At 34.9% G+C, this 10,810-nt stretch overlaps 1 protein-coding gene across 1 annotated transcript; it reads right to left on the bottom strand.

Annotated features, from left to right (window-relative positions):
- Nucleotides 1–3,171: 3,171 nt before the first annotated feature.
- On the bottom strand, nucleotides 3,172–9,544 carry LOC128548168 (sushi, von Willebrand factor type A, EGF and pentraxin domain-containing protein 1-like). The gene is made up of 5 exons (XM_053522594.1): nucleotides 9,433–9,544; nucleotides 5,802–5,864; nucleotides 4,837–5,010; nucleotides 4,443–4,616; nucleotides 3,172–3,225 (listed from the first exon to the last, which is right to left on the bottom strand). Exons 1-5 carry the CDS (start codon nucleotides 9,542–9,544, stop codon nucleotides 3,203–3,205), a joined length of 546 nt encoding a protein of 181 aa, XP_053378569.1. The 3' UTR covers nucleotides 3,172–3,202.
- Nucleotides 9,545–10,810: the final 1,266 nt, after the last annotated feature.

Here is a 10,810-nt window from a genome sequence, read left to right on the forward strand (position 1 = left end):
ATTTTGCCTCACAGGATCCCACTAAACTCTCTGCACCCGGCACGGGAACCCTCTCGGACAAAATGTTCTATATATCGATTTTCTGAGCTCCCTGACAAAGCGGCGACGTTGGAGTTCATCGTTTACCACATAGAAGGTCCTGTGCGCGAACAGAGAGAGAACCGTTTTCTCATTTACCACAGAGAGGGATCCGAAATTGCATACACACCGTGATATTGTTTATATAAGATTACTTAATTGTATTTTAAACTAAATCTGTAGGCAAACAATTAGTGCTTGATTTCTCTCCGTGGTTCATATGTTTTTATGCATAAACCTGTGTTCAGGTCGAAAATATCGATTTTCCGAGCTCCCTGACAAAGCGGCGACGTTGGAGTTCATTGTTTACCCCATAGAAGGTCCTGTGCGCGGACAGAGAGGGATCCGTTTTCTCATTTACCACAGAGAGGGATCCGAAATGCATACAAACCGTGTATATCACTTTAAACGTTTTAATCTACAGCAGTCATCGAATTATTTCTAAAAAGCTTGGCAATTTAAAGGATATTACTGATACATATGTTGTTCAGAATTAACAAGAGTTGCAATGGACAACGCCCGACTGAACTGTTTGGAGCCCTTCCACCGAATACTTACTTACTAGAAAAACTTTAAAAACCCTTTTAGTTGAAAAGGGCCATGATTCTGCCAAAATGTAAGCTAGAGGAGTGGAAACATCCCATATGAGTTTATTTCATGATGCCAAAGTGTACGCAAATGTAAATTTACATTTGGTCAAGCTATTCCTGAGAAACATGCTTACATGCAAAACGTTCAAAAGTATGTGTGTTAAAACGGGCATAATTTTAAGCAAAATAAAGGCTAGAGTTATTTCACGCGCCCTTGTGAGGTCATAAGGTCAAAGACAAGTGTAAAGTTTGAAAGAATTTGCCTATGTAGTTTTTGAGAAATCTACTTACATGTAAAATTTTAAACCAAAAATTTCTAAGTTAAAAAGGGGCACTATTTTGATAAAAAAAGTCATGAAAACTAATCATGTGAGGTGCCTCATGATCCCAAAAGGGCCCAAGTGGGGAATTTGAAGACATTTGACCAAGCAGTTTTAGAGAAGCCTGCGTACTGCAGGATGTTGACACCGGCGCCTATAAAAGAGTGACAACAAAGAGCTCTATTACTTGAATAATCAAATAGTTGAGCTAAAAATAATGTCTTTGAGTATTTCCTGGAAATATTATATTTATATAATTTTACCTTCAAATAAGCAGTCTGTACATTTTCCATATACCCGTAAAAGGACATACAATCTCTTCGTTGTGCTTTTGTAACCAGAGTACATATGACCTCTGCTGTTGCTCCGTACGATGTATTCCCGTCATCTCGCAGGTCTAAAATATCCGTGCTGAATCGAGGGTACTGGGCCACAGTCTAATATAAAGTGGAACGTGTTTTATATACTCGTATATCATGTATATGATATCTTTAATAAACAACATGAAACAAAAAAAAAAATAAGTCTTTTGAAAATATTGGGAAAAAACAGCTTTTCTCTTGCCTGTTATAGAAGGAAATAGATAAGTGGACCAGTACAGACCAGGTGCATGCGACACCAGCTTTTGGGTAAGAAAAATGTAACTTATCGCTAAGCGAGATTCAGATCAGTGTAAAACAGTAAATATTACTTTTTGTATCCTTCTGAACACTACTTAGAATACCTAAATGTTCAGTCTGTGAGATACTTAATATTCATTCAAGAAAGATTTATAATTTTTGCTTTCCCATTTCTACGTGTATTATATCAAGTTAACCGGTACTTGATTTTCCCCTTCATAATTTAAAAAAGTTAAAAATGCGAAACTTTACCACAAAAAGGCAGTTAATTTTATATAAAACCCATGAAGAGTTATAGTTCTTCAGTTCTTCACTACCTTACTTTTTTAAACTCAACGAAAATTTTTTACCCCAGTGGAGTTACACTTACTGAATGAAACAATTGACAAAAATTAGGTACAGAAAGGAGATATCTTATTCAAGGCAGACTTATGGTTATTGTGTATTTCCAGTTATATTCAATTATTATTGTACCAAGTTACATTAAATTCACTTCAATCAATGTAATGTCAGTCTGAACAAAGACAAAAACTATGAACATTAAATACAATAAGAAATACAGGCAATTTTGTTTTAAACAGTCAGAGCTATGGTACTTGTTATGTCAAATTTCTATATGAGAGATTTCATTGCAAAGTTCTAATTAAATATATTCATTAGTTTCATGGACATTAAAGAAATAAATGCCATATTTTTCTAGGTCCAATAACCCACATTTTATTTTTAAGAAAGTTGGGAATAATTTAGTCATAGAACTTGACTTGACCCCAGGTTATGTGTGGTTTCAACCCAAAAAACATGCAGATGTACTGAGAAAGTTTCACTGTTTGAATATTTTTTCAAATGCACAATGGAAAATAGTGTCGCCAAAACTGAGGTTGAGACTGGGTATGTGTATGTGTACTTTCATTGCTTTCGGAGATGTTCTAAGGAATCAACAAGTTTAAAGTGGAAGAACTTTGTCAAAATAAAAGATGGGATCATCGAAGTTGCTATATAAACTCACAGTAGGGTTTGCAAATGTCAAATCAAATTAACTAATCGGTTTCAGAAATATTGAAGGAAATATCAGTAATGGAAAATTTTGCATGTGAAGATGGAAGTACCTTTTTTCAAAACAAACGTCAACAGATCACCTTTCGAAATTATACTGTGTGAGTTCAAAAAATATTCAAGAAAACTATTCTGGACGAACAGGACGCCCACTGGGGCGGCACGGGACGGACGGGACAAAGTATTTCCAACAAAGCCTCTACCGCAAAAATATTGTGGGGGAAAACAGTGTTAATAGGACTCCGAGAACTACCGCAAGAAATTTTTACTCATATATGGTTGTTCTCCCTTTTAATAGGTACTCTGCTGTCTATTATTACTGAGATGCAGCTGTCGCGTAGATCATTTCTTGTTTACGTAGTTGTATTAGCATTTTATTTGAAAATTACCTTTAGGGGGTACAATTAACTGTATCCCAAGATCTGTGGATGGGACAAGTAATCATTGCCTTGCTCCCTTTCATGCCTTGAATACATATAAAAATTGCTGCTCCCTCCGTAATTTGAGTTATTAATATCATCTAGAGAGGCGGACCCGAACGCTATGAAATACTCGACCCACAATCTTTAAAATAAACAAATGAATGAAGTATTGCCATGCAATACAAATTCCGCTATGGAACGTGATAATTATCCCCAAATGCAGTTTAATCTAATGATCTGATATATGTCAATGATGTATTGTACAATAGTGGGTATTTGCATGACACATTATCTCTTTATGGGGAACATTTGTGCTAAGTAATATTAAAATCCAGCATGGATGACTGGGCAGGCAGAAAACCATTTTGACCTTTGATCTTTAAGTGTGACCTTGCCCTTTGAGCTATAGCAGGGGTTTGCGCATGAAAAAGTCGTTGTGTTATGGGGAACGTCTGTGCCCTCCTCCCAAAATAAAATCCCTTCATATAGATGACCGAGTTATGGACATGAGAGGAGAAAAAAGAACTACTGAACATTGACCTAAAATAGTGACATTGACCTTTAAGCTAGGGGCCAGGGTTGGCGTTTGCGCATGACAATTTGTCTCATTATGGGAAACATCTGTGCCAAAACATATTAAAATCCCATTGACGAATGACAGAGTTTTGGACCGGACAAGGAAAAAAACAACCTAATAAACACTGACCTCAGAGTGACCTTGACCTTTAAGTTAGGAATCTTGGTGTTGTGCATGACACATTTCATCTTGACCTAGGGGTCTGAGATATGTACATTACACATCGTCTCATTATGAGGAACACTTGTGCCAATTTATATTAAAGTCCTATAATTAAAGTCCCTTTATGGATTGTTGAGTCGGACAGGAAAAAAGCCCTGTTGGCATTTAACCTCCAAGTGTGACTTTGACCTTAGAGCGAGGGTTCCAGGTTTTGTGCACGACACGTTTTGTCACACGAAATTGCGGACGGAAGGAATGACGGACCCACGGACAAAACTTCATTTCAGGTTTATGGTGTATTTTTTTATTAATTTCTGTTGTTAGCTTATGGGCTATAGCCCTTAACCCCTTTATTCACGGAATTACCCTATTGTTTTCTTTTGCTCTCTGTCCCGTAGAAAGCTTAAATCCTGAATGTTTGCTCGGACGGACAGACGAACTAACGGGCGGACTGTAAAGCGCAATCCTATAGTTCCCGAAGCTAGTTTTCAACAAGTAAGGGACTAATAAACTATTAAACATTCGTTATTACAAAAAACAGTCATTTAAATCTTAGAACAATCTATTTTTACTTTAACTAATTGTGGCTTTTGATACCAAAATCGATTTTTATCAATTACCTTTTGGCAAACATGTTGTGTTATCCCACACTCCTGATACCATACAAGTGATGACTTCTTTGCTTGTTTCATAGCCTGGGTAACAAGTAACCTCTGTCTTAGCGCCGTATGTCGAGTTTCCAGCATCGACCAGTCTTGCATCTCCAAATGAAATAGAGGGTGCAGGACCACAATCTAGAAAAACAGTACAGTTTTATAAACGTTAGCTCTTAAATATACATATTTCATTTTTATAATGCATAAAGTAGTTTAGAACTATAGAAGTTGCGGCAAAAAGTAAATGCATTTGGAGAAGCAAGGAGATTACCGTTAATGGTGCAGTAGAAATCATAGTAAACAGTGGTATCATGTATGTCAAGCTTCAAACATTATTGAAATTAGGGTTGTTACATACCTTTCACAGTGCAAACAACACCTTCCCATGATGCATTCGACAAGCATGTCACTTCGGCAGTGACGGTTTCATACCCGTCGTCACAGACGGTTGCGGCCTTGGATTTGTAACTAGTGTTTCCCTGTTCCTTAAGTTCGAGGTATCCATTTGGAATTGATGGCAGTGCACCACAACCTTTAATTTTAAGGGGCTTGATATTTCTTTCTGATAAATCGTACTAAGCGTAAATTTTGATATTCAAGTATTATTAAGGAGTTCATTATTCATTTTATTAAGCCGATTGTATGATCATAGTTTGCTAATTTCAGAAATGTGTGAACTTTAATTCACGTATTCACACCTGTCATTGTGATGTAGTCATTATGTTTGCACATTCGGATCAATTTTGTGTTTACAATATTGATTAACAGGGTTTAATACGCTTAGAAAAACGGCCAAAAAGGTGACAGGATCATGACATTGTGATTTATCTTTTTCTCCCTTTTTTAAACTATTTTTGGACCTCAGGCAGGCAAGATTTGATTGTTGGATTCTGTGGGAAAATCACAATTTTGATGATATTTTTTGGGGAACTAGAATTTTTTTTATCACAATGAAGATTTTAATGAGGCATTTTCACAGTTGTAAATCAACATTTGTCTAATAAATGGTCAACTAAAATAGTTTAAGATACTGCCCGTGATTTAAAGAATCTGCAAATTTAAAGCGGGTTTTAAAACAATATTTGGAATTATTTCACAAAAAGAACATTCCTTAGAATGTAATGATGCCATTTTATAAATACACACACGGATGACATCTAAACGCAGGACAAGTTTCCTCTCCGTATGCCTGGTTCAGATTTTATTCTATGTTATCAGGATAAATGATTTCCGGTATATCAAACATGTAGAATTACTAGTACCTTAAATCACTTAACAGTTAGCTGAAAACGCTGATAATATCTTGAAGAAAAAAAAACGTACCAACACACCAGGATTCTTGCTCTGAGGAGCAGCTTATACTGAATCTTGTGTCTGGTATAGAGGCTGAAGCAAAACAAGAAAAGAAAAAAACATAATGGATCAGACCAAATGACAGTTTGAGGTATGCATCGCTTTTTGACTATATGTTGTTTTCATATCTAATTTTATAACTATTCATTAATTCTTTAAGAAATGGGTTTGAGAGAAACACCCCTAATATAGAGGCTGAAGCAAAACAAGAAAAGAAAGAACATAAATGGATCAGACAAATGACAGTTTGAGGTATTGCATCGCTTTTTTACTATATGTTGTCTTTCATATCTAAATTTTTTAACTATTCATTAAATTTTTTTAAGAAAGGGTTTGAGAGAAAAAACCCCTAATATTCAATAATGAGTTAAATAAAAGCATTATTTACCGCTAAAACCAAGAAAAAAAGTAGCCTTTCCCGGTCCTCAGCTTCATTGTTAGAAAGGTAAATTTTACGTAAGTGTATTTAAAATGTTCACTATGATTGGCGAGCCATAAAACTTTTACATCTGATGTCTTTTAAATGGTGTTTGGACCCCCTTTGACGAAATCTAAACTTTGGTTGCAGTACGATGAATCATAGTACAAGTCGGCATCGATGGTATAGACATGTATACTTGAGGAGCAATTGTACACTTCCCTTGAGAGGAGCAAGTGGCATCTCCGGTTGTTACACTCGGGTAATTTTCATTTGTAAGGTACAAGGGAGGTCCGTCTGATGAGGTTGTTCTACTTGAACATATTGACACAATCGAGTTTCTGTAATAACAAGCATTATTTTTTTTCATTTTTCGTTAGAAATAGCAGATCTGAATAATCGTGCATATACAAATGCATTCTTGTATTAAATATACAGTAGTATTTTTCCACCTGAAGGGCGTTATAAACAAAAAAGTATTTTTGGTAATACGTTAAAATAACTGCTTGATGTCAGACATTTTTCTTGGTTATCAAAAAACATTTTTTTTCAGATATTTATCCAAATGTATAAGTAATTGCCTGTCTTACCAGGTATACAGTAGTATTTCACTTGCACATAAGAAGGTCCTTTGTACCAAATTGCAAAAGTCACGACTGCCTGCAAGGTCAAGATCAAACTTTTGTGTCCCGACATATCCGGCGGATATATGCAGTTTCTAAAATTTTGTTGAATTTTAACCCGTCTTCGCTATCGAAAAAGTGCAACATGTGCTGTCACAGCCGCTCTGTATGCAAATAGAACACGTTCTACTGCAAGACGTCATCGCCGCAATTCAAAAATGAATGGACTGAAGCTGCAGAAGGATTCCGGTGCTCATCGTTTCTAACAAATGCAACTGACCTGAAACTGAAGACTGATAGTGCAATCACGAAAAATGTGAGCATTTCAAAGTTACTTCTTACAAGGCCCTGTTTATTTTCCTATTAAACAAAAGAACTGCCTGTTTATTTTCCTATTAAACAAAAGAACTGCCTGTTTATTTTTCAAAGAACTGAAACTGTGTTATTATGCAACACAGTCATTGTTAGTACGCCATAATAATTTTGTCAAACCGTCAAACGGCCCCAAAACAGCACGCTGGAAAAAGAAAACAAACTAAAACAGGCTAAATATGTTGGACATGTTGAGTGTACGGAATAATCCTTGAAATTTTGTTAGAACTGAAGTACAGTTGAATAAAGTCATTGTTTGTCAGAGCGTATTATCGATATAATGTTTCTCAGAAAAATATGTTTCTTATTTGGGAATGATTGTGCTTTAACACTATGTACTTTCAGATGTCGTATATCAAATAGGTTCGTTCATAGTAATATAATAAAGGTATATAAAAAAACGAAACTTGAATGTTTAGATATATTTTCATTAAAATCGTAAAAAAACATGCATATTTAAAAGTCATTTTGTTATTATGTAAACATCAGAAAAAATTCATTTTTTAGATTAATTTAATGCATAAAAGGTCACGAATTTTGGGCAGGAAATCCTTTTGATAATAGTATTTTATATTCGCGGTAAAAATTTGGTTGAAATTTGTTTTATTTGAACAAGCAAACGTATCTAAACAAAATATAGATGAGTTTTATCTACACCTTTGATAAATGTTGCATTCTTACAGTGCTGTAGACTTGAAATTATATGTAATGTGTAATGTAACAGATTCATTCAAAAATTGAAAACATCAGTTAGCGAACATCATGTCTGAAATAGAATCGTGTATATTTACAACTGTCTTGAAAAGTATGTCTTTGTCAGAAGAATATTAATAGTTACCTGAATTCCCTCTCATCCTCATATATTTGTGTATTTGCAGTCTTTTCTGTATATTTTCAGGTTTATGATTCCATGCTCTAGTCTTAAACAAAGTGTTTGATCATTAAAACAAATATGATTAAAAAGTAAAGAATACAATTATAGCTGACGTTTTAAATTTAAAATTTAAATTTTCCTGAACAACTAAGTGGCCAGAAAACGGAGAGAAATAAGCCAATTAGAAACGCCAACATTCCCGCTTGTTTGAAGGTATATGTCTCCCAGTTATTTAATTTAACAAATGTTACGTATCTTTACAACTTTATGGAAACACTTCATTGTAAACATCATTGAAATAAAAAACAAAAGTGAACTGGTGTCTTATAACTCGGCTATGAAAATAGATTAAAACTTAATCGATATAGCTAACGATTTCTTTTGTTTTACAATTAAATACTCATTATGGCAGACAGTATTCTATCCAGTTAAGCGTAAAAACTTATTTACTTCTGAACTTTATGTGTTTTGCGGCCATTTCTTTGCTATAAATTAATGTTAGTAAATGTGCTTAACACCAACTATCTGGACAGTAAAAAATACTCTCTCGTGTGTTTAATGTTTTTACGGTGTCTAGGTCCTCGTACATGCGTAGCTTATATTACCGTGCCCAGTATATCGGAGCGTTGGGCAATGGAGCCTTGCAGCTCAAAAACTGAAACCATCGAGTCCATTTGAAAAGTGTCTATAAACAAGGATTAAAAGAATTGTGATTTATGAGGCTCTCATGGAACTTCTGATACAAATAGATTGCTCAGATCATAGTGTATTCTGTAAAACGTGACAAATATTTAGAGTAAAGTATGCTAGTTGCGGTACTGGTAGCTCGTTATACGGTGTAAAAATGTTAAAAAGTAGCTCTACGCACAACGTGATGTGTTTATCTAGAAAATTGTTCCATATAACAAGCTTACTAAAGAAAGCTCGCTACTTTCAGCCGGTATACTTTTATCATATTGACTTGAAACTTTATATGTTGTAATGGAAAAAGTTCTCACATGCACATATCTGAAATTCCTGAAATAATACCGATTTTGATAGAAATAGCTAGTGCTTACAAACTTTAAAAGCTTTCCATATAGAAATGTGTCCTACAATTCTATAGATTTTCTAACTAAAAACCATTTGCTTCAGTAACAGTTTTCATGTGTGAATTTATTTAGTATACAAACTTGTACATAAGCAGTAAAGATCTCCAAACTCGGAAATGCGCGCAATATCGAGAGTACGAGGCATAATTATGAACTTTATGTAGCAAGTTCCATGAGAAGCAATATTCTTAAGCATTTGTCCTAGTAGCAAATGTTCACTTACTTATTTTTTGTTGCGAGGCTCCGCGGTAAACTGTGCTACGAGGTATCTCTGTGGCTTTATTGGCTATGTGCGAACATGTCTGAAAATACAACTGAGCTCTGTAGGACCACATTCGTAACAGATCGCATTTGTAACAGGTGTTACAAATGCGATCGCATATGTAACAGGTATTACAAATGAGATCGCATATGTAACAGAAATCAAGCACATATGTAACCATTTTTGTGACAAATGTGATCGATGCCGATTTTTGATGTGACATCTGATCACATTTGTCACATGTGATTTTCGATCGGAAAAATGAACAAAAAAGTGCATTTTTACATCTGAAACACATTTGTAACATGTTTTGGCTCACTTGTGCGAAGTGACAAAGTAAACTATTGTGATCACCCTTTGTACGTCGTTCGTCGTCCGACCGTCCGTCCGTTCACATTTTTCTTGTGAATACAATAGAGGCAACATTTATAAATTGATTTTGACAGAACTTGCACAGAACTTATATATATCTATGATATCTCGGTTCCTTTCGATAACCAGCCATATCACTTTATTCGTCTTGGAGTGATGACACCTGATATGGCAATAGTTACTGATTTTAGCCTTGTGAACGCGATAGAGACCACATTTTTTTGTTTATTTTGACTAAACTTGCACACAACTATATATCTATAAGATCTCGGTTGCTTTCAAAAACAACCGTATTGCACCATTTGACTTGGAGTTACGGCCCCTGAATTGGCAAAAATGCTGATTTTATCATTGTCAACACAATAGAGACTACATATTTATTATTTGATTTTTTATTAAACTTACATAGGATCTCACTTCCTTTTAAAACAGCCATATCGCGCCATTTGTCTCGGAGTTATGGCTGAAATGGCAAAATTTGCTTATTTTAGCCTAGTGAACACAATAGAGACCATAATTATTTATTATTTCATTTTGACCAAACTTGTATAGAAGTTATATGTCTATAACATCTCGAAACCTTGCGCGAAAACTAGCTATATAGCAGCATTTGTCCTGGAGTTATGGCCCATAAAATGACAAAATTTGCTGATTTTAGCATTGTGAACATGACAGAAATCACATTTATCCTTTGATTTTGACCAAACTTGCAATGAACTTATATATCATTAAGATCTTGCTTTTTTTCTTCGACTCGTAGCCATATCACGCTATTTGTCTTAAAGTTATGGCCCCTAAAATGGCAAAAATCGCAGATTTAATAACATGTATTGTGTAATATTACTTATGTAAGCGATATTGGGCTATGACAGCCCTCTTGTTAATTAGAGGAATATTATCCGGTCAGGCGAATATCTTGGTACTGGTTTGTTATCTGGGAATTAAACTTGGCAAGAATACCGTTACC

Source organism: Mercenaria mercenaria, chromosome 14, assembly GCF_021730395.1.
Source record: "Mercenaria mercenaria strain notata chromosome 14, MADL_Memer_1, whole genome shotgun sequence".
Taxonomy (NCBI): domain Eukaryota; kingdom Metazoa; phylum Mollusca; class Bivalvia; order Venerida; family Veneridae; genus Mercenaria; species Mercenaria mercenaria.